This window comes from Eretmochelys imbricata, chromosome 11 (genome assembly GCF_965152235.1).
Source record: "Eretmochelys imbricata isolate rEreImb1 chromosome 11, rEreImb1.hap1, whole genome shotgun sequence".
NCBI lineage: Eukaryota > Metazoa > Chordata > Testudines > Cheloniidae > Eretmochelys > Eretmochelys imbricata.
In genome coordinates, this window is record NC_135582.1 from 21,677,426 (window position 1) to 21,702,982 (window position 25,557).

Here is a 25,557-nt window from a genome sequence, read left to right on the forward strand (position 1 = left end):
TTTCTAGTACAAGAGCTGCATCAATTCATATGCATATATCTACTGTTTTCCATATCTCTTATATACATGAAGATAGATGTATTGTCTGCAATGTACTCAATAAAAAGGCCTCAAATAATAGGCATAGGTATGCTGGAAAGCTTGATCAAAATGCATTTTCTAGTGGTTTTGATTGTCTATGAAAATTAGCAATCCTAAACAGAGACTTAACATTTACATACTGTTCGGTATGTGGAGCATAGGAAGCCTTTGGTTGTATTGTCTATTGAACTGCAAGATGACAGTTTTCTACTAGTATCTAAAATACTGGTATCCTCCCATTCTACACTAGAGGTTCCCATTGAAATTAGGGAGTGTTTTCTCCCCCCAACTCATCAGGAGCAGGCTTTATTAATGACTGCAATGGGTCATCTTATTTGTTTCAATATAGTCATTTTAACCTACTTCATTTCAAGGAGAGTGGGAGGAGAGAGCAATATTGTTATTTAAAGGCTTTCCCAAAAGCAACAATTTGTTCACCCACATCAAGTGTGCCTCTTGGCTATTACGCCAGGAGAGGCCATTTCAATTCCCAAACGGGATAACTATTATTGCAGATCACAGAAAGAACAATGTGTTCTATATCACTATCTAAAAGATTGTGCCCCAGTCTGACTGCGGCGTTTGGATGCTTATACTACTGTAGTATAAATCATAATTACACACAAAAATATATATTACAAAATGTTATGGTTGAAAAGTTAGGAAATGCCAGCAGTAAGGTTGCCTGTTCAACTTTACTTCAGTTTGAGGGTGGTGAAACACTGGAATGTGTTGCCTAGGGAGGTGGTGGAATCTCCTTCCTTAGAAGTTTTTAAGGTCAGGCTTGACAAAGCCCTGGCTGGGATGATTTAATTGGGGATGGGTCCTGCTTTTGAGCAGGGGGTTGGACTAGATGACCTCCTGAGGTCCCTTCCAACCCTGATATTCTATGATTCTATGATCATTTAATTATATCATCACATACTATTTTTCCCCCAGTGTTTCAAGCTGGGTACTCAGAGGAAATCACCATTAAGAGCCAGCAGCACTTGACTTTGCAATGTTGACATTTTTTTAATTAAAAAAAAAAAAGCCAACTGAAAAAATAATTGTGTGAAACCATATTGAAACTCACAGGGGTCATTAGCAGGGTGGATATCTATAGGCCATCTGCACAGACCTCTGCCACTTAAGCTAACAGAGTAACTGGTAGCAGTAGTAGGCTGTTATTCTCTAGGTGGATCAGCCACTAGAGCAGGATGAGACACACTCTTTGGAAGTGAATTTCCTAGATATGTACTAACTCTCCGTAGAACATCGAAATTCAGCAAATTAGGGCTCAATTCCAGGTTCTGGAAAGGATTGCTCTAGTGGTCACAGACCTTCTTCCCCCATCCCCTCCAACCTGTCCTTGTCCCAGTAGTAGCCTTTTCCCAACTCTGATCCCTGATTCCTCAGCCCAGTATTCTCCCCAGCTCAGCCTAGCACTGTCCTAGGCCCAGTCTCCTTGCCAGTATCTTCCTTCAGTCTCCAACCTCAGTTCCCACATTACCAGTCTCCTCTCTGCCTCTGAAACTCCTTACCAGCCAGTCCAGTCTCCCAGCTGTCTCCATTTCTACATCCTAGTGCCAGTATCTTTGCCCAGGCAGTTCCTGTCTCACCCACTGAGGTACCTGTCCCAAACTATTCTCTCTGCTGCCCCTTCCTCCCCACATCCAGCTCTTGTCTCCTCTGCATTCTGATCAGGCTGCTTCCACTCTCTCGCCCTCTCTCCCCATATGTCATAAAAATAAAGGGAAGGGTAACCACCTTTCTGTATACAGTGCTATAAAATCCCTCCTGGCCAGAGGCAAAACCCTTTCACCTGTAAAGGATTAAGAAGCTAAAATAACCTCGCTGGCACCTGACCAAAATGACCAATGAGGAGACAAGACACTTTCAAATCTGGAGGGGGGGAACAAAGGGTCTGTCTCTCTGTGTGAAGCTTTTGCCAGGAACAGATCAGGAATGCAGTCTCAGAAACTCTGTTAAATTAGTAAGTAATCTAGCTAGAAATGCGTTAGATTTCCTTTTGTTTAATGGCTGGTAAAATACGCTATGCTGAATGGAATGTATATTCCTGTTTTTGTGTCTTTTTTGTAACTTAAGGTTTTGCCTAGGGGGATTCTCTATGTTTTGAATCTGATTACCCTGTAAGATATTTACCATCCTGATTTTACAGAGGTGATTCTTTCACCTTTTCTTTAATTAAAGTTCTTCTTTTAAGAACCTGATTGATTTTTCATTGTTCTTAAGATCCAAGAGTTTGGGTCTGTGTTCACCTGTACAAATTGGTGAGGATTTTTATCAAGCCTTCCCCAGGAAAGGGAGTGTAGTGCTTGGGGGGATATTTTGGGGAAGACATCTCCAAGTGGGCTCTTTCCCTGGTCTTTGTTTAACACGCTTGGTTGTGGCAGCATAGGGTTCAAGGACAAGGCAAAGTTTGTACCTTGGGGAAGTTTTTAACCTAAGCTGGTAAGAATAAGCTTGGGGATCTTTCATGGAGGTCCCCACATCTGTACCCTAGAGTTCAGAGTGGAGAAGGAACCTTGACACCATATTATACATAATGGCATCAACACCTTAAGAGAGACAGTGTCCCTGCTGCCAGTTCATGTGGCAGACACTACAGCATTTGGGAGAAGAAATTGAAGGGAAAATCCTGCTCAGCCCCTGAGGTACAACATGCCTGGTACAAACAATAGATAGTTTGGTTGAATTTCCACAAGGAAAGCAAAAGGCATGTCCCTGAGACTATATATATATATATATCAACCCAAGCGGTTAAAGCTTAGCAAAGTTATAAAAAACTTAAAACAGTCTTATTATGTAAAAAGTATTGGGCAGCTTTAACTACAGGTGACCCAACCGGCACCAACTATAATAATGTAATTATGGAGTTCAATCAGTATTCCCTCAATAACATGGTATCTTTTAAGGAGGCAAAGAGGTGATTCACTATTAAAGGGTGTTCATCAAAATAGCACTGACAATAAAATGTAGTTGAAGATGGATGAAGAGGGAAAGGACAGTGTAAAAAAAAAGTTAAACTAAATGATACAGAATACTACGTTCAATAATACCTCAACCTTATGAGAGGGGTACCCTTGTAATATGACCAAGATTAGTTAGATTTTTTTTTCTACTTGCAGCATAAGGTATGGACATGAAAGGTAAAAATCCATTGGGATAAACTGTAACTGGTATATCCAACTCCAAATATTTAATATTTATTAATGAATGCAAATAAATTAGTTCTTTATATTTTTTCTTCCTCAATTTCATTGTCTTTTTTACCTGTGCTACTATGAAAAGAATTCCAGCTTTCTAGAAAAATTAGCATTGCTCCACCCTCACAGATCAAATTATTGGCCTTAAAGAAGGACTTTCAAATTTGAATCTATTCACCTAGCATGTGTTTTCCTTACCATTTGGTTAATTATATAAGAAATACTGGGCTATATATCACTCAAAGCTGCCAAGTGACATGCATCTCATCTGACACATTCCCGCAGCCTTGTCATACCTGACCACAGTCCAACTTAAGTGTCAGGCATTCAGCTGAGTTGTGGACAGGTAGCAGGGAACTCCCTGCAGTTGTTCCTCCAGGCCACCAGACAGTAAAGCAGGGCTTTAGCAGCCCGAGAAAAGATGGGAAGAGAAGATTCTGGCTATTAATACACATCCTCTGATTCCCACAACCCATCAGCTTCACCCCCCCACCAATAGACCAGCTGCCCCAGTTTCCCCCATTCAGTGGCCCCAGTGCAGAAGTGACAAGTTTTTGTGCAGCAATATTTGTCAAATTTCTTGATGGTGAAAAAAAGATGCTGATTTTCCTCTAAGTCAGCAGCAGTGGATGTGGGGAACACAAGGGGCTACCCAACACGTTCTACCAAAACCCATTCTTGCACTAACCATCATTCAAGAAGCTCCAGAAAACTTTGCAGCTGTGTATCACCCCCTTCCCGAGAATAAGCCATGAAACAAGAACATTTATTCTGGAATCTCTGCGTCAATGTGGGAACTCTCGTTCCTGATACATCTTTCATTTTGGTTAAGGGATTTGTTGGCATGCAAAGAGAGCAGGCTGCACATCAACCTCCCTCACCATCAACATCATTCAGTTGCACTACCATTGGTCAGAAAATCCAATGCATTTTAAGATATTTGCACAAAGGGCTGGCCTCTCTATTTTTCCATACATGGCTCTCCAATACTCTGGAAACATGGCTCCCTCTAGAATGATAGTGCCACTGATTCCATAGTTGTCTCTCCAAGGAAAAGTATAAAGCAAAAATTAAGGCTTAAAGTGTCAGAATCAACTCCTGCAGGGATTTCCAAGGGCAATACCATGGGTTTACCACAGAATGATGACTTCCAGACAGATGCTTTTGCCACCCCCTCCAAAAAGTATAAAACCTGGAGTCCCAGCAGTATGGTGTTTCTATACAGGTTCAAGATTTTATCTTACAAGTATTTTCATTTAACGTTTGCTTTTCCTTATAAGGCCTGAGAGAAGCTGAGTGCTCACAATCCTCTTTAAAGTCAATGAGAGTTTTCAGTGCTCATCGTCTTTAAGTGCACCAGCTTTTGTTTTCTCATATTTCAGTGTTCATTCAATTTAATCAGGAAGATAATAGTACCTATTTACATGGTTTCTTATTTCACAATTAAAGAAAGGTTTAAAGTCCAGTGAGAATAAAGAGAAATTATGGTTTGAGTTCTGCGTTTGGTTACACCAGTGCATCCCCACTAAAGTAACTTGCTGAAGGTTATGCCCTCTATCGCCAAGTTCTCTTCTCTAGCACCACACTGCAAGGATTGTGTGTGTATATGTATACACATAAATGAAGATAAATGAAAGACTAGTAAAGCTTACATTTGAAATAAGTGGCTGACCTCTAAAAGTTTGGGAAATATATGCCCCAAAGTGATTTTTTAATTTTAAAAGTCTACAAGGTAATTAACTAAGGAGCAAACTGAAGGGGAAAAATCCAGAGAAAACAATAGCACTTCTAGATGGGATATTTGTGTTTAAAAGACAAAAGTTCTACTGGAAGTTTGGTTTTTTTTAAATGTATATAACTGCATGACCAGTAACAACAGGTCTGATCCTGTTCCCAAAGTCAATGCCAAAAATTCCTTAGGATCATTGGCAGCAGGATTGAAACCAAACAGTTACATATGTAAAGTGAGAGCATTCAAATGTCATGATTCATAATGTAAACTGCTCAGATCCCATCCCAGGTTCAGCACTATACAAATGGCTAAATGCATAAGGTGGGATGACTGACATTGCACTGAGGGAATTACACACTACCAGAGACAGGAACTGGATTTGATGGACCAGTGATTGGATCTGCCATGGCATGACTTATGCTTCCTCTATTAGTATCTCCCTTTTTATCTAATTTTGAGATTAATTAAAGTTTCTAATAACAGATACCAGTTTTTTATTTATTTCACATAGTTGTATTCCTTATTAAAGTATAGTCACTAAGAGCAATGTTTTAATTATTTTGTTGAGATGACGTAATTAACTTTTTTAAAAAATACATTTAGGACCTGATTTCTGTACATAGTTCAAAAAGCCAAATGGCAGTAAATTTAAAAGAAAACCTAAAAGGGATTACATATCAGTCTGAATCTCTGCCCAACATTATGCTGCAGCTCCAGATTAAATATAATCCAGTATCTATATAACATTAAAATACTTTTGAATGGGGCTGGATGTGAACACTACTCCTATTCAGATGTTACAAAGGTCTTAAAGACTGGATACTAAAATGCTAATTAAAATATCTATTTTCTAACTATCTCTGGGTTTATCATTTGCTTTAAAGATATATTGTGTTCCCAAATTAAGAAAACTTGCAATAGCAGCTTTGAAATGGGTTCCATAAAGATAGATACAATGGTGACTTACTTCTTTAATTGGACTATTCCTGAGAAAAATGCTCTAGATCAGGTTTTGTTTTGTTTCAAAGTATCTTTAAACATTAGATAAATGACAAACATACTTTAACAATTAAGCTATATTATTGCTTAAATAAATGTATATAATAATAAAGTACCCTCCTTGGTAGCAAAAAGCTGTGCCAAATTCATTGTAAGGGCTCTATTAGTGGTAAATCAACATGTTTTAATAACATGTTTTAATGGTTATATCAACCAATGAGACTGCATCTTTCTTTAGAAAATAACTGAAGTTCAAATAGAAATGCTTATTTAAACCATGATTTAAAATCGCCTTGATTTAAATCAATCCACCCTGATTTTAATATGTTTTACTTACATGCTATAGTTTCAATTCTGTGTCACTGTCAATCTATTTTCCTTATTCTATTTTAATAAATTTGCATGTAGTTAGTTCGATGGGAAATGCAAGCAAAAGCATGGACTGTGAACTAGAAATACATTTAACTTTTTACTTTGATGCACACACACACACCCACCACACACACACCACATTTTACACTTGCTGCTTATGTAATCTTGAAAACCATTATTTTTATACCATGACTAAAAATAAGCCAAAGAAAGTGTATCAGTGCTTTCTCCGGGCAAGCATCAGCTGTGCACTACTAGACAAAAAGTATGTATTATTATGTGTAGTATTTTAGAGCTAGTGGAAGAGTCATACCTCAAACTAAATTCCCTAGTGAATTTCCATGTATTGGAATCAAGCTACTTAGGAAAGCTCTCACTTCCCTGAGGTAAATCTTTGGATGTTCCCCCAGCACTATGAATAATCCACTTAAATTGGCTGAACTGCCTCTTTATTGTTTGCTTGTTTAAAGACTTCACTGACACATTAGTATGATCAAGCTTTAGTCAGGAATTTAGTCAGATCATAGTAAAACACCTATTTATGGAATTTATAATTGGGTAAGAAGTAGTAGTTCCAGGATAAAAAATGACAGAAAAGGAGCTACATTTTCTTCACATTTTTTCAATGTGACATAACATCCCATACAGTAATTTAAATTTCTCATATATGTAGTTTTATATATACAAAAAGTGAGGAAATTAACAGTCCAGACTCATGAAACAAACACCACGTGAGTGCTATAAAACATTGAAAGTAGAGGTTGCATGGAATCAACCCCTAGAAATAGAGAACAATACCAAGTTAAAATTGAATCCTTTAAAATCCTAAAATAGAAGACAGAAAAATCATATTAAAACGCTCCCTTAATACCTCAAAAATAGTGGTCAAGATTTTTTTAAAAAAATAAACAATTAAATTTAGTTCTAGTCTTTTGGGATTTCTTTTTTAAAAGACCAGAGCTGAGGGAACTAAAAAGTTCTGTAACATCTTGTCTATACTAGAGATCTAAGCCATTTGTAATTGAACTGGTTGTATTGAACAGGTCTAGGCACACAGTTTAGTTCAGTCACATTAGCCAGACTAAATCGGTTTAAGTTTTACCTCTGTGCACATCAGAGCTATCCCTAACTCTTTAGTCACAATACTCTCTCTCCCACAATTCCCACTTCAGCTCTCAGAAGCAGTTCATCCTGAGAGATTCAGCAAGGTCATCAGTGCACTGTAGGACAGTAGTGAGAAGACTATTTGAACTATTTCACCTTTTCTACATCCACAATGTCATTAAACTAGGTAAGCTTTAACAGGAAAGCCTGCTGGAAAAATAGTCTATTGTAACTGGTTATTAGAACATCTGTGAACTGTTTTGCAGACTGTATGGGATGTTTCTGTATGTGGATGCAATGTCTTCTACAAATATCCTAGGGTATTTAATCAGTTTAATTTATTTACTAGAGACTAGGCCTACACAATTAAATGACATAAATATAAAAGTGGTGGTATTATGTTCATGTGTTTAAAGCATACGAACCATGGATACTGCTTGGAATTCAAAACAAGCAATTTACAAATATTGGACTTTATTTAAGTTTATTATCATAACTACCACAGCTCCTCACCCCCATACAAACCATGCCTGTATTGTCCCCTCTTCTGCCTAAAGCTTCCTGCCCCCCCAAATCCTTCCCCCTGAGATCTTTTTAAACCCCTGCTTTATCATCTCTGTCTCACTGTCCTGTTTGGGAATTTTCCACTCTCCACTTCAGCACCCCCATGCAGCGACATTTGGTCACACTGGTTTTCTAACTCTGGAACTATCTTTCGCATACCAATTGTACAGTCAGAGCACAGCTGTTAAATTTAATGACTCTTCTTTGTCCCTAGGGCTCTTCATTGTCCCTAGGCTGATGGTTACCATGCTAAAGGCAATGTTAGCAAATGGTGAATTTCAAATGCACAGAGACATTCCAACATATACAGTATTTTATAATAACTTCATACACATGATCTAGAACTCATAATTTGTACACACTCCCAAATCAGAGTTACATCATACCCACGAATTAAAAGATGTAAAGTCACTGTGAATTACTGTATAATTGTATATTTGTTATTGCTTAAAATGCCTGCTCGTAAAACGGAAGTGCCTGCCAGCAGTGGGCTCAAATACCACTTACAGCCTTGTCTGCTTTCAGCGTTTTATTTAACATGCTTAATTGTGGCCAGCAGGCATGTTTAAGACATGTTGCATCTCTCAACACCCCATGGCCATGTAGTTTCCACAGTGTTTGCTTGCTCACAGCATTTTTATCTTTTATTTAGAGCATTTAATGGCAGCAATAGAAATAATAAAATACCTCAATTAAGCTATTTCAATAGAATGTTAATATTTCAAAACAGACACAATGCTGTGGGAAAAGATACTGAAACCTGTAACCAGTTTCTTTGAGTGGAATGGCGGAGTGTGTTATACTGAGTCTCCCACTCCCAACATTACCAAACAGCTCTGTGCCTAGTAATAAGCATATACTCCACTTAATCACAGTCCATTCTTCTCTGTCAATTCAATCAATATCTCTGAGATCAGTCCCCAGAAGACCATAGTTAAAACAGACTAGCAGATTTAGTAACCCCCACAAAAAATCATCCTCTGGAACAATAACACAGATAGTTCAGGATTAAGGACCTGCTCAAAAAGAACTAAAATCCTAGGCGCAATGCTGAGGAATGGTTTCAGAGTAACAGCCATGTTAGTCTGTATTCGCAAAAAGAAAAGGAGTACTTGTGGCACCTTAGAGACTAACCAATTTATTTGAGCATGAGCTTTCGTGAGCTACAGCTCACTTCATCGGATGCATACTGTGGAAACTGCAGAAGACATTATATGCACAGAGACCATGAAACAATACCTCCTCCCACCCCACTCTCCTGCTGGTAATAGCTTATTTAAAGTGTTCATCAAGTTGGGCCATTTCCAGCACAAATCCAGGTTTTCTCACCCTCCGCCCCCACACACACAGATTGATAGAGCCAGACGAGTTCCCAGAAGTCACCTACTACAGGACAGGCCTAACAAAGAAAATAACAGAACGCCACTAGCCGTCACCTTCAGCCCCCAACTAAAACCCCTCCAACGCATTATTAAGGATCTACAACCCATCCTGAAGGATGACCCGACACACTCACAAATCTTGGGAGACAGGCCAGTCCTTGCCTACAGACAGCCCCCCAACCTGAAGCAAATACTCACCAACAACCACATACCACACAACAGAACCACTAACCCAGGAACCTATCCTTGCAACAAAGCCCGTTGCCAACTGTGCCCACATATCTATTCGGGGGACACCATCAAAGGGCCTAATAACATCAGCCAAACTATCAGAGGCTCGTTCACCTGCACATCCACCAATGTGATATATGCCATCATGTGCAAGCAATGCCCCTCTGCCATGTACATTGGTCAAACTGGACAATCTCTATGTAAAAGAATAAATGGACACAAATCAGATGTCAAGAATTATAACATTCATAAACCAGTCGGAGAACACTTCAATCTCTCTGGTCACGCAATCACAGACATGAAGGTCGCTATCTTAAAACAAAAAAACTTCAAATCCAGACTCCAGCGAGAAACTGCTGAATTGGAATTCATTTGCAAATTGGATACTATTAATTTAGGCTTAAATAGAGACTGGGAGTGGCTAAGTCATTATTCAAGGTAGCCTATTTCCCCTTGTTTTTTTCAACCCCCTCCTCCCCCGCCGACGTTCTGGTTAAACTTGGATTTATGCTGGAAATGGCCCACCTTGATTATCATGCACATTGTAAGGAGAGTAGTCAGTTTGGATGAGCTATTGCCAGCAGGAGAGTGAGTTTGTGTGTGGGGGGGCGGAGGGTACTCCTTTTCTTTTTGCGAATACAGACTAACACGGCTGTTACTCTGAAACCTGTCATTATGCAAGGCACTGCATTTAGCCGTATGGAGTGGAAATCTATCAACTGCATGAAAAAACTTATACAGATACAGACAGACATCATCTTCCTTTCCAAATGCAAACAGATGGACATTGTACCAAAAGGACTGAAGGTAAAAAATCCATTACAATCTACATACCACACAGACTATGCTGACAGCTTGTGCCACACGCTCTCAAAGAAACTGCGGAATCACCTGATCAACATCCTCTACAGCAAACAGGGAAAGATTAAGAATGAGCTCTCAAAAATGGATACTCTCATAAAAAAACAACCTTCCACAGAAACTTCCTCTTGGCTGGATTTTACTAAAACTAGACAAGCCATTTACAACTCACACTTTGCTTCTCTACAAAAGAAAAAGGACACTAAACTTTCTAAACTACTACATGCTACAAGGGACCACAGCAATGGTTCCCTCAACCCACCCAGCAATATTGTTAACCTATCCAACTATACTCTCAGCCCAGCAGAAGCAGCTGTCCTATCTCGGGGCCTCTCCTTCTGCCCCTCCACCCCCACGAACATGATACAGTTCTGTGGTGACCTAGAATCCTATTTTCGACGTCTCCGACTCAAGGAATATTTCCAAAATACCTCTGAACAACATACTAATCCACAGAGGCCTCCCTACCAACATAACAAAAAGAAGGATTCTAGGTGGACTCCTCCTGAAGGTCGAAACAGCAGACTGGACTTCTACATAGACTGCTTTTCCGCCAACGTGCACGGGCTGAAATTGTGGAAAAGCAGCATCACTTGCCCCATAACCTCAGCCGTGCAGAACACAATGCCATCCACAGCCTCAGAAACAACTCTGACATCATAATCAAAAAGGCTGACAAAGGAGGTGCTGTTGTCATCATGAATAGGTCGGAATATGAACAAGAGGCTGCTCGGCAGCTCTTCAACACCACTCTCTACAAGCCATTACCCTATGATCCCACTGAGAGTTACCAAAAGCAACTACAGCATTTGCTCAAGAAACTTCCTGAAAAAGCACAAGATCAAATCCGCACAGACACACCCCTGGAACCCCGACCTGGGATATTCTATCTACTACCCAAGATCCATAAACCTGGAAATGCTGGGCGCCCCATCATCTCAGGCATTGGCACCCTGACAGCAGGATTGTCTGGCTATGTAGACTCCCTCCTCAGGCCCTACGCTACCAGCACTCCCAGCTACCTTCGAGACACCACTGACTTCCTGAGGAAACTACAATCCATCGGTGATCTTCCTGATAACACCATCTTGGCCACTATGGATGTAGAAGCCCTCTACACCAACATTCCACACAAAGATGGACTACAAACCGTCAAGAACACTATCCCCGATAATGTCACGGCTAACCTGGTGGCTGAACTTTGTGACTTTGTCCTTACCCATAACTATTTTACATTTGGGGACAATGTATACCTTCAGATCAGCGGCACTGCTATGGGTACCCGCATGGCCCCACAGTATGCCAACATTTTTATGGCTGAATTAGAACAACGCTTCCTCAGCTCTCGTCCCCTAACGCCCCTACTCTACTTGCGCTATATTGATGACATCTTCATCATCTGGACCCATGGAAAAGAAGCCCTTGAGGAATTCCACCAGGATTTCAACAATTTCCATCCCACCATCAACCTCAGCTTGGTCCAGTCCACACAAGAGATCCACTTCCTGGACACTACAGTGCTAATAAACAATGGTCACATAAACACCACCCTATACCGGAAACCTACTGACCGCTATTCCTACCTACATGCCTCCAGCTTTCACCCTGACCACACCACACGATCCATCATCTACAGCCAAGCTCTGCGATACAACCGCATTTGCTCCAACCCCTCGGACAGAGACAATCACCTACAAGATCTCTATCAAGCATTCTTACAACTACAATACCCACCTGCGGAAGTGAAGAAACAGATTGATAGAGCCAGAAGAGTTCCCAGAAGTCACCTACTACAGGACAGGCCTAACAAAGAAAATAACAGAACGCCACTCGCCGTCACCTTCAGCCCCCAACTAAAACCCCTCCAACGCATTATTAAGGATCTACAACCCATCCTGAAGGATGACCCGACACTCTCACAAATCTCGGGAGACAGGCCAGTCCTTGCCTACAGACAGCCCCCCAACCTGAAGCAAATACTCACCAACAACCACATACCACACAACAGAACCACTAAGCTAGGAACCTATCCTTGCAACAAAGCCCGTTGCCAGCTGTGCCCACATATCTATTCAGGGGACACCATCACAGGACCTAATAACATCAGCCACACTATCAGAGGCTCGTTCACCTGCACATCCACCAATGTGATATATGCCATCATGTGCAAGCAATGCCCCTCTGCCATGTACATTGGTCAAACTGGACAATCTCTACATAAAAGAATAAATGGACACAAATCAGATGTCAAGAATTATAACATTCATAAACCAGTCGGAGAACACTTCAATCTCTCTGGTGACGCAATCACAGACGTGAAGGTCGCTATCTTACAACAAAAAAACTTCAAATCCAGACTCCAGCGAGAAACTGCTGAATTGGAATTCATTTGCAAATTGGATACTATTAATTTAGGCTTAAATAGAGACTGGGAGTGACTAAGTCATTATGCAAGGTAGCCTATTTCCCCTTGTTTTTTTCTATCCCCCCACCCCCCACCGACGTTCTGGTTAAACTTGGATTTATGCTGGAAATGGCCCACCTTGATTATCATGCACATTGTAAGGAGAGTGGTCAGTTTGGATGAGCTATTGCCAGCAGGAGAGTGAGTTTGTGTGTGTATGGGGGTGGGGGGGTGAGAAAACCTGTATTTGTGCTTGAAATGGCCCACCTTGATTATCATGCACATTGTAGGGAGAGTAGTCGCTTTGGATGAGCTATTACGAGCAGGAGAGTGAGTTTGTGTGTGTGGTTTTTGGAGGGGGGTGAGGGGGTGAGAAAACCTGGATTTGTGCTGGAAATGGCCCACCTTGATTATCATACACATTTTAAAGAGAGTGGTCACTTTGGATGGGCTATTACCAGCAGGAGAGTGAGTTTGTGTGGGGGGAGGGGGGGGGCGGAGGGTGAGAAAACCTGGATTTGTGCTGGAAATGGCCCAACTTGATGAACACTTTAGATAAGCTATTACCAGCAGGAGAGTGGGGTGGGAGGAGGTATTGTTTCATGGTCTCTGTGCATATAATGTCTTCTGCAGTTTCCACAGTATGCATCCGATGAAATGAGCTGTAGCTCACGAAAGCTCATGCTCAAATAAATTGGTTAGTCTCTAAGGTGCCACAAGTACTCCTTTTCTTAACGCTGAGGAATGCAAATTATGCAGGCATGTCAGCCCCCACAGGAGCACATCCTACCTCTGAGATACCCCTTAAGACACAGTTCCTCTGTTGCTCCTGGTTGGGATGAGGGCAGTAGGTTCGAACAGGATGAAGTAACAGCTCCTAACAGGATGAAGTAATAATCCTCCCTGAGTGTCCAGCCAGCAATGCTGGATGGAACATGGAGAGCGATGGACGGGTGAGCCACTGTTCTGATCCTCCGTACCCAGTTACTTAGAAGAAAGACCATCTTAGGCACAGCCCCATCTCTCTCCACAGTGCCCAAAGACAATGCTAATGGAGCCATGCAAGGAAGTGTGTTGAGGCCTTTAATAGAACTACGCACATACTTAAGCACCTGAATGTCTCTGCAGGATTGACACTGCTCTGTGTAAGTTGTATCCCTTTCACCAGCCCTTCACCATTTAGTTTTGTTTGTTGATTTTAGTTTTGTTGGTTTGAACTTTTTAAATTGTAACTTCTTCAGAATAGGGATGGTGTATTCCTGCTATGTATGTCTGTATAGCATGTAGCATATTGTGGACACTACTGTCATACAAATAATAAAAAAGTTTTATTTTAAATGGCCTTGAGAAAGAAACAATTGAATTGGAGGAAAAAATAATGTACCTGTATTCTTGCAGGAAAACTTGGTTCTCTCATCGCACAAGCGTATAGTTCCATTACAGCCCTTTTCATCACTGCCATCTTCACAATCCTTTTCTCCATCGCAGCGCCACAACACAGGAACACAATTCCCATCAGGGTTACACTGAAATTCTTTCTCATTGCATCCTCCAGGAGAGGGAGTTTCTTAGATAAAATAATCAAGAGACAAGATTAACTATAGTGAATAGCTTGTTCACAATGTTTGTTTTTTCTATCTCCAGTTATATATGAAGAAACTAGTTTATATAAACACAGCAGTACAGCTGTCTCGTTTGCTCAGTTAAATTTGGCAATTTGTGCAGAATAACAGGAACAGCCAGTGTTGTTGTTTTTTTTAACTGAAATAAGTATCTCCTCTATCACACCGTATACCTAAAGAAAAAGTTACACATATCGTCAGAGGAAGAAAAACACAGAGTGCATGCATAACCAGCAATTTAATTAAAACAAATGGAATTACTGAGTCTACAAAATATGTTATGAGCATGGACCACAAGTTTATAAAATGAGTCTTTAGGGATCATGAGCTTTAGGGCTTTGGTTGATCCTTTCATTTCCAAATTGTTTCATCCCACAGTAAATGGTTAGGGAAATCAGCTCTACAGTAATCAGGGGAATGAAGGCCAAGATATCTAAATGCATCTAGTGATTCTGGGTGACTTAATTTCTGAACACCCTGTACCAGTGGCTCCCAAAATATCACTACTCACTTTTGAAAGTCTTCGCTGAAATGTTGAAAAGAAATATGGAAATTGCTCAATTAGAGAACGTTTACAATATGGAACCCTGAATTCAGAGCCCAAGAAGACAACACATTTAAGTACATCTAAAATTTAATAAGAAAGTCTGCAGGCATTTATTTTCAAGTGGTTTTCAGGAGAAGGGGCCAGATCCCTGGTCATAGATAAGCCCCCTTTGCACAGCTAGATCCGCCCAAAAGGGATTTAAAGCTGCTTTAATAAGAAAGATGAGGATTCTTCTGCAGCACAGTGAAATCCTCAGCTCACAAGCTGACATATCTAGTTTTAATCTTGCATTGGCCTAGTACAGGGATCGGCAACTTTTGGCATGCCGCCTGCCAGGGTAACTCCCCTGGCACGCTGGGCCAGTTTGTTTACCTGCTCTGTTCGCAGGTTTGGCTGATTGCAGCTCCCACTGGTTGCGGTTCACTGCTTCATGCCAATGGGGGGTGCAGGAAATGGCGCGGGCCGAGGGTGCTGGCCGCCACTTCCCACAGCCCACATTGGCCTGGAATGGCAAACCACGGCCAGTGGGAGCTGCGATTGGCCGAACCTGCGGACACAGTAGGTAAATAAACCAGCCCCGCCCGCCAGGGGGCTTACCCTGGCGGGCTGGGTGCCAAAGGTTGCCGATCCCTGGCCTAGTAGATGTTCTACTAGGGATGGCATTGGAAAACAATGTGATCTAACATAGCTGGACTAGCAGAATGGTCCCTGGGTGATGCTTCCAGTTGGCATAAGTTAGAACAGCCATGTAACTGCTCTTACATGCACCATGGGCCAGTTCACCCCTCAGCTACCTCCAAGGATCTTGAAGGTAGAAAAGGTGACAGTTATCTTGGTCTTTCCCCACTCAGCTATACTGAACATGAGCTCTGTATAGTTGAGGATTCAGACCCATATGTATTGAAGCACAGTAATTATGTGATAAGACTTCATTTGGATTAGCCACATGCTTAACATTAAGCATATGTGTGTTTCCAAGATTAGAGCCTTATTTTGCATTTTTTGGATTCCTCAGCTGTACTCTGCTAACCTAATTATCACCACGAAGATTATTTATAGTATTCCAAACTTCTGAATTGTATTAAGGCATATTTTAAAGTCATGTCTTGAAAAGTCCTGCATTCTGAAAAGTATAATTTGAACAATTTTTACCAGCATTTGTCCACAACCATAGTCATGAGCTGAGAGGCAGCTTAGTTCTTTATGTCTGCTCATGGTGTGTGGGCAACAGAAGGTGCTTGTGCCTTCCCCAGAGGGCACCACCAAGGGAAAAACTCTCTAACAATTGTGCACTGGAGCACACAAACACATACAGCCAAACAGACTTGGGCCATACCCGGATCGGCAGGTAGTGATCCATCTATCGGGGATCGATTTATCACATCTAGTGTAGACGTGATAAATTGATCCCTGATTGCTCTGCCGTCGACTCTGGAACTCCACCACGGCGAGATGAAGTTGACGTATCTTAGATCAACTTAGAATCATTTACTTCGCGTCCTCACGATCCCACGCGGCAAGGACGCAAAGTAAATGATTCTAAGTCGATCTAAGATACGTCAACTTCAGCTACGCGGTTCTCGTAGCTGAAATTGTGTACCTTAGATTGATCCACCCCCCACCAGTGTAGACCAGGCCTTGGGCAATCATTTGAAAAATAACTGCCTAAAATCATCCATATATAAGGGGTAGGAAGTGTCAGCACTTCATCTTGTGAAGAGGAGGAGATGTTAGTCTATGGTGTAGCTTCCTCATCAGCTCTTCTCTCCTGTTGCTTGAAAGATTCATCCTGAGATGGAGACTGACTTGGAGGGACAGGAGGTGCAAGTGATTGATGCCTCTGGCACTCCCCATGAGTCTAGCTGAGTGCTTTGGAGCATTATTGCTGATAAGTAACCCAGAGGTCCCTTTATGGCCATTCAGGATGGGCCAAAAAGAAAAACAGAGGGGCACCCAAGACTGGGTATCTGGGCCTGGGTCTGAGGAAGGTTGAAGGGAGCGCTCCATCATGAGAAGCCTAAGCTTTATCTCCTTGTTCTTTCTAGACATACTTTAAAACCTGAATAAGTTTTATACTTAAATGAGACATGGACCCCTAAGTAGTGGATACAGTGAGAGTGGCTGTCACTAACTGGGATAGGATCCCAGAAAATGAGGCAGCATCTAAATCTAGAGGTGTCAAGGTTCCTTCCTCACTCTGAACTCTAGGGTACAGATATGGGGACCTGCATGAAAACCTCCTAAGCTTACTTTTACCAGCTTAGGTTAAAACTTCCCCAAGGTACAAACTATTTTACCTTTTGCCCTTGGACTTTCGCTGCCACCACCAAATGTCTAACTGGGTTTTTTATTAGGAAAGAGCCTTTTGGAAACGTCTTTCCCCCCAAAATCCTCCCAAATCTTACCCCCTTTTTTCTGGGGAAGATTTGATAAAAATCCTCACCAATTTGCATAGGTGAACACAGACCCAAACCCTTGGATCTTAAGAACAATAAAAAAAATCAGTTTCTTAAAAGGAGAATTTTAATAGAAGAAAAGGTAAAAAAGAATCACCTCTGTAAAATCAGGATGGTAAATACCTTACAGGGTAATTAGGCTCAAAACATAGAGAATCCCTCTAGGCAAAACCTTAAGTTACAAAAACCACAAAAACAGGAATATCCATTCCATTCAGCACAGCTTATTTTCTCAGCCATTTAAAGAAATCATAATCTAACACATATCTAGCTAGATTACTTACTAAGTTCTAAGACTCCATTCCTGTTCTGACCCCAGCAAAAGCATCACACAGACTGACCCAGACCCTTTGTTTCCCCCCCACTCCAGCTTTGAAAGTATCTTCTGTCCGCATTGGTCATTGTGGTCAGGTGCCAGCGAGGTTATCCTAGCTTCTTAACCCTTTACAGGTGAAAGGGTTTTTCCTCTGGCCAGGAGGGATTTTAAAGGTGTTTACCCTTCCTTTATATTTATGACAAGAGGATATAGGCATAATCCAAGGATAGACTCCCTGAAAAAGAAGAGACCCCAGAGAGGGGGGATACTGGGTGTGGGGGCGGGGGTGGGGGGAGAGAACAGGAGTCTCCCAAAGAAATATTCCTCCCAAAAATAACACTACTAAAACTACTAAAATTAGTAAGAGCTAAAAGGCTAACTAAAAACCTAAAAATAACAACTGTGAAACTAATAAAGCTATTCCCTAAAGGTAAATAAGGTAAAAAGCAGGCACCACAAGATGCTCCATCTCAGGCTGAAGCAGTTGAGGACCATCTGGGGGCAGTTCATGACTCTCTGCGCTATATACCCTCAGTACAGGTTGCAACAATAGCTAAGGTCAGGTGAGGACTGAATGGGCACTGACACAGAAAGCCTCCAATCAAAGGTGCACCTGAAGTGGAGTACCCATAGGTATATTACTTGAAGAAATACAAGTTCCTTTTTAATAATTCACAGTGTTTTGATAATTAACTGTTGTTTTAATAAAGATGAAGGACTCAGGTTAAAAGCAGCTGAATAATTTTCTGTTTTAATTTTAAGAAGAGGTCATGATGCACAACATTAAAAATTTCCACAACCATATAAGGGAGTTTTCCAAACCAGAAATATGTTTTACTCTCCATTAAAAAATGATATGCATTATAGCAGTTGGGAATAAATTTGACTACAACTATTTACAGTTTTTGTTTACAAAGTACCTGGAAGCTCAAGCATACTGAGTGCCTCCAGAGGCATGCTCAAGCCTTTCTGCTGTTTCCCATTAAACCTAAGGGCAGCTGAATGTGTTCACAGTTCCACAAGGTTCTTACCACTAACTAAAAATTGTAAACATTTTTCATAGCTTTGCTCTGAACTAGATTTAGAAAGATAAAATTTATTACATGAGTACAAACAGGAAAACTAAATTAAAGTTAATGTTATGTCAAAAATAATAAAGCCTCATTGCTGAGGTTTAATTCCATGATTTGAACCCAACTGATGTGCAAATAAAATTATTCAAAATTCATTTAAGCGGATGATACAAAATGACAGGGCTATAACAGCAGAATATATCCAGGTTTTCATTCCTCACTTTAGCTAAGAAAAACATCATAGAATTATAAAATTTGGGGCCTGTTTAGTGCAATGTTTATCATCACTTTCTTTACAAACTTGGTTCAGGGTTTCTAGTGGAACATACATATTCTGTTGATTTTCTCTTTTATTGAGTAATATTGTTTTTATATCTAAAATATTATGTTTGTCTTACCTTATATTCCCCTATATATGGGCAACAGGATAAAAACTTCAAAACATAGTGATAGCTCCCATTTTAACTGTAGGTAGTTTGGGCACCACACAAAACTCAACTTTACAATACAGCCATATTTTACTTTATGGTAAAATTATTCAGACTATAGAAAATATTGCAAATAACACAAAGTTTAATTACAATGACACAATAAAGATAGATTTTTGTGATATCCTTTGTATTTGAGATCAAATATGTTTCTACAGTATTTTAACTATATTTCCCTGGTTTTATACATTTGGAGGTTTCAGAGTAGTTTGTGACTGGAGAATTAAATCTTAGTACGTAATCAAATTAATTTGGAAACTTGCTACATCACAAGTCACAGCAGAAAGTCAATACTGTCACTAATGACATAATAATAGAAGCTTTCCTTTAATTTTTATTGAAAAATTAAGAAATTCACCACGTGCTCATTTTGTTAAATTGCCGCACAAGACAGTAGATGTTGCCTTTTTAGTAAACCAAACAGTAGGAACAAAAGAATGACTACTGTAAATTGGAGATCAGATGTGTTTTCATTGTAAAGCATAGCTACGGTTTTTTGTTTAGTTGATTGGTTTTGAATAAGAAAGAAATACTGAGTACAAGAAATTGTAGGGATTATTCTTTGGTAAAATGGAAATTATAGGAAATTCTTATTATTTTAATATTATATTGAGCTAAACTGTTGTGTAAAAATACTTGCAGATATTAAAGTGCTAACTTAAGCAATGTTACTTTGCCTAGTGTATCTTGATCCAGGAAACATCTGTCTCTATTAAAAGGACAAGAATCATGTACAGTGTAATTCAATGAAGTAAAACTATCAACATTGTGCTGGATTTGTTTCAGCAGAGGCTGCTCTAGCCATAGGCAAACAAGGCAGCTACCTAGGAAAGCAAATTTGGTCGTGCCATTCCCCAGTGACAAGGTAGGTTTTTGTTTGTTTAATTGATTGGCACTATTTTTCTCTCTCCTGTTACCTGTAAAGGATAATTGAGAAAGAGAGTATTACTCCTTCCTAGAGTTCAGTTTTACTAGTAACTCAAAAACAAAAACACTACAAAATCTTCAGCCTGCCTGTTTGGCTGTCCCTAAGATTTGTCCTTTGAGCTATCCAGGGCTTAACTCCCTATCCCCTTTATATCCTGTTTGAATCACCACAGTATGCATCCGATGAAGTGAGCTGTAGCTCACAAAAGCTTATGCTCAAATAAATTGGTTAGTCTCTAAGGTGCCACGAGTCCTCCTTCACTTTAAGAAGGGTATCACATCTTAAATATCTGTTTTCTGCCACCAACAATTTAAACAACTTTCACTTTTCCAATGGATGAGAAAGTTCACTATTCATTTAGACCAAACCTTTATCATAGTATTAAAATAGCCAACCTTCTTTGGGGCAGTTTGCTTTGGTTTCATCACTGAAGTCTCCACAGTCATTGTCACCATCACAAGCCCAATGACTTGGTATGCATCTGCCAGTGGAGCATCTGTACTGATTACTGGAGCATGAGTGAACACAACCCAACTCATCACTCCCATCGCCACAGTCGTCATCTGTGAACATTCAGAGTCAACATGAGAAAAAGAGCACCAGACCAGCTTTAAATGGTGCAAAATCTGAATAGAAGCCTGACCCTCATGAGAAACGTTAATAAATGGAAGCAACAATGCTGCGTTTACTGTTTTCGTATCTACAGTGTCCTTGAGAAGAAAACAGAGAAGTGATAGCCAGTATGTTAAAGTTCTATATATTGCTTTCTCTGCTGGATCATACCAAAACCAGTTATGTCACTATGAGCAATTCCCTGTCCTGTCTTAGCTATATAAGGTGGCCCTTTTATGCAATTGGGTGTAAAGACTTGTGTTTTGGTAAAGACAAGACCTTAGTTTTATTCACAACAAAGTCAAGCATTAGACTGATGAATGGGCTGCAGATAACCGTTTCAGAGAACTTAAGGCCAAAATGAAAATCTCAGATCAGAATTAGCCTTTTAAAATAACACAGGGGAAAGGCTCTCATTACACATTTAGAAACAGATAGCTGGAGAAAAAGACACTAATTAATTCATCAAAAGGGGGTTGAAATGGGCTTCCTTACTTCTATACTGTCTGATGATTCCTGTAATCTGTGATTCCCAAGAAAGGGAAAGATACTGCATTAAACACTAAAGCTCACTTTGCACACTTGTCCAGCCAAATATACATTCCACTGATCATTTTATTTTAAGGAAATGCTCTGATTCTTGGTCATTCTTATTACCAAATATTGTCTCATATTGCATTCTAGTCTAATATAATTCAGTATATTTGCAGTGATGTTCCAGGTTTAACGCCAAGAGCAATTCTTATTTCTACTGCATTCTCCCAGGTGTGTGGCCTCAGTTTCACAACCTTTAATCTTAAATCAGTAAAATAAAGCCATTACGTATATTTTATGCAGGGCTACAAGCTGGATTTACTCTAGTCCCAGTAGGAAATGAGTATTTTTATCAAAAGTACCCCCAGCCCCTTGATTAAATCAGTTTAGAATACTGAACATTTGGTACTTGCCTGAGTCACAGTGCCATTTGCTACTAACACATCTTCCATTTTTGCATATAAATTGAGTTAGTGGTTCACAGGTTGGGAATTCTGCAAAGGATATGAAGGCATCCAACATGAAATGTGTTAATGACTATACCAGATTTAATTTGTATCCCAGATATTTGTGTCCCCTCCCGCATACATGCACAAAGGCAAAGGAGAATCATTGAATCACTTATTGAAGTGGCCATTGCTTCAGGAAGATAATTTCAACATCTTTTAAATGAGTGTCTCCTAGTTACTAGAAGGGAAGGTTAGTCATGTGCTGCTGAAGGACAATCAGTAAATGCTGTAGGCTATCAGAGCAAACAGACACTATGGAGTTTTACCAGCTAAACCAGTTTTCTTTAAATGAACAACAGCTGGAAGCAGCACCAAGCTCTGCTTCTCTAAAGTGTATGCAGATGTTACAAAAGTGCAGTTCTCTCCATGAATACAGAGAAAAGTAGGGTTAAAAACATCTTCTTAGTATTTTTTTTTAAAAAGAAAGGACAATGAAATCTGATATGATTTACACAGTAGAAAAAATCTGAAAATACATCTTTCTGCAAAGAAATGAGTTTTCTTGAATAAAGTTATAAAAATGCTATGCAGTACCTGAAAACTAAATAGAAGAATTACTCACTCTAATTCACTGATTTGGGTCTGTTTGAGGAGTAAGGTGCTACTCAGCATGGGTAAAGGCACCACAACACAGCTATAAATTAAGTTACTAATTCAAAACCTCCATGAGGCAGAAGCAATATTGCACTGCGCTGTCACATACAAGATTATATTCTGGCTACTTACACAAAAGTTTAAAAGAAAAGGGGAGCAAAAAGGTGCAAAGGGCTTTTGCACTGAGGGTCAGCTAGAATCATGATGCTTGTGCTTCTTGAGTGCTTGAGAGTCCCAGGGGCTGCAGAGTGGGAGCAAATGATGCATTGGCAATTAGGAGGGACAGGAGCTACTCCTAGGCAAAACTCATTCCCTCCCTTCCCTTACCCAGCACACAGAGAGCTTTCTGTCTGATTTAGCACACTGCAGGCAGGATGATTCTAGCTATTTCTGAAGTAAATTTAATTGTAAAGTTACACCCCACCCTGTCAAATGTATGCATCATAATACTAATGATGAAATATAGCCTGAAATGTGAGAAATTACACTTTCAAAATGTTCACTTTTATCATAAAATGTCTGATTGCAATGTAGCTGCTAGTAAAAAGCAGGAAATGAAACAATTGGAAAATACAGAAGTGATACAAAGGGACATGGAGACTTTAGAAATACAAGTAGGAAATAAACTGCTCTGACAGTTACGCACCGCAGGTCACCATTAAAGAGAGAATACTTACAAACAGTTCTCACATATATTCCAGTCAAGCTATCAGAAAGCTAAAACACTGGAATATGTACAGAGCTACAAAGTAAAGGCTCAGCCACACTACAACTCCAAGTCTACCCATGTTTTTCTAATACTCTCATCCAATTCTGGTTAGAACAAACAGTTGAGTTGTGTCCAGAGTTTTATTTTCATAACAATACCAAGTGTAAACCAAGTTTGTGCATCCAGCGTTACCATAATGCTTAGCTGTGTTTGTATCAGTGCAGTTTGAAAAAATCTGGGTAACCACCCCCATAGTAGGGAATAGACCTCCGGAAGGATATGCATATCAAGCACCACCATTAGCTAAAGGAACAATGGAATCTACATTCCTTTCTACGCTGGAATATTTTGGTGCTGGAACCTCTGCCACAATTGTTGAATGCCCTATGTTCACATACACAAAAGAATATTTACAAAGGTACACAAGTTCTGCCAGCAACACTGAAACTGAACTTTCTTGGAGCAAGTCTCTGCACTTTTGCCTGCATTGGCTTACTTCACTTCTGCACCTCTACTGCATAGAGCAAATGTTGGTGTTGCAGTTGCTACATTGCATTTGGTCCTCCCAGCACCAACCCACAATGTTCCTGCAACTCCTTCAGGGACTACTCTATGCAGAAATTCCTGTAATTCCAATTACTTTCTTGTTTTAAATTAGTGCAACTTCTGTAGTTTTTTTGCATACAAAATTTCCATTTCATATAGTACAATGCATGTAGTTGTCTTGGTTTAAAAGAAGTAATACTGATACTGATACATTTTCAATAAATGTATTTCAGACATTAACAAATGCTAATTTATATATTTCACATTTTATTTTATTTTTAAGTCTCTCCAGACTGCTAGTGTTTATACAATGAACTGTTACAGGAGTAGAGAAGAACTGTTGTAATTTATAATATTGCACTTGTTATGCAGTGTGGACAAAGCATAGATTATCATATTGCTAACAGAGTTTAAACTAGGAGAAAAGAAACCTGGCCGAACTGGTTATACAGGTTTAAAAGGGAAGGGAGGTGCCCATCCACATACTGTTCCGGGCCTCTTGCAAGGACAACCCATGAGCAGTTGTCACAATTACTAATTCAGCATTGACAGGTTTCAGAGTAACAGCCGTGTTAGTCTGTATTCGCAAAAAGAAAAGGAGTACTTGTGGCACCTTAGAGACTAACCAATTTATTTGAGCATAAGGTTTCATGAGCTACAGCTTATTTGAGCATAAGCTTTCGTGAGCTACAGCTCACTTCATCCGATGAAGTGAGCTGTAGCTCATGAAACCTTATGCTCAAATAAATTGGTTAGTCTCTAAGGTGCCACAAGTACTCCTTTTCTTAATTCAGCATTAACTACGTAGCCTATAGAAACAGACCATGTTGAAAGTCAGTCGTGCAACCAAGAAGCTCAGCTATATCGAGGTTGACCAGATAGCAAGTGTGAAAAATCAGGACAGGGGGTGGCAGGTAATAGGCGCCTATATAAGAAAAAAAAATCGGAACGTCTGGTCACCCTAGTTATGTCATAGATAGGACCTAGAAAAAACTATTTATTGGCTAACTGACAATGAAGGGAAATAATGAGTCTAGGATATTAACACCCAAGGATGGAAAGGAATTGTTTGAGACTACCCAAAGAGTATAAAAAAAATGGGATAAAACTGTGCATAGAACCTTTGGCAAAACAAGAAAGCCGTTTTCTGGTTTTCTAAATAGATCTATCAGACAATGAAATAGTCTTCCAATAGACATTGGGACTTCTGCATTCCTTTAACACTCAGCTATACAGATAAATTGAGACTGTATTATAGGAAACAATCCTGCAATGACAAAGGAGTTCTTTGTTTTTCTAAATACACACAAGTTTAATAATATGAACTATCTCCTTATGACTATGACTTGTTTTAATCACTGCATTTCTGGATTTAGATTTACATGTGCTACTGTCTTTTGTGTAGTAGCTATGCCTATTATTTGAATTTTGATTATCTTTTAAGGAAGCAAAGTGAAAGCAGTGGGCTTAAGCAGAATCAAAGATAAGGTAACAAAGGATCAGAAGAGGCGAGAGAGCTGCATCAAGTAATCAATACAACTGGAGATCAGAGAAAGTATCAACAGACTGAAAAGAAGCAGCTGTTAGGTAGGGCGAAAAGAAAAGTAAAAATGCGGATGAGATCACTTTTGTCAATTATTCCTGGAGATTTTGTTTCTTATTACCTAAAGATGTCTGTTTTTTG

General features: G+C 39.9%; 1 protein-coding gene across 1 annotated transcript in view; it reads right to left on the reverse strand.

The window, feature by feature from the left end:
* Nucleotides 1-25,557, reverse strand: part of LRP1B (LDL receptor related protein 1B) — a 1,054,628-nt gene that overhangs the window by 492,516 nt on the left and 536,555 nt on the right. The window contains exons 19-21 of the mRNA XM_077830376.1: nt 21,929-22,009; nt 20,765-20,932; nt 14,324-14,506 (exon numbers count right to left, since the gene is read on the reverse strand). Of these exons, the coding sequence (XP_077686502.1) occupies nt 14,324-14,506; nt 20,765-20,932; nt 21,929-22,009 (432 nt within the window). The remainder of the gene's footprint in view (nt 1-14,323; nt 14,507-20,764; nt 20,933-21,928; nt 22,010-25,557) is intronic.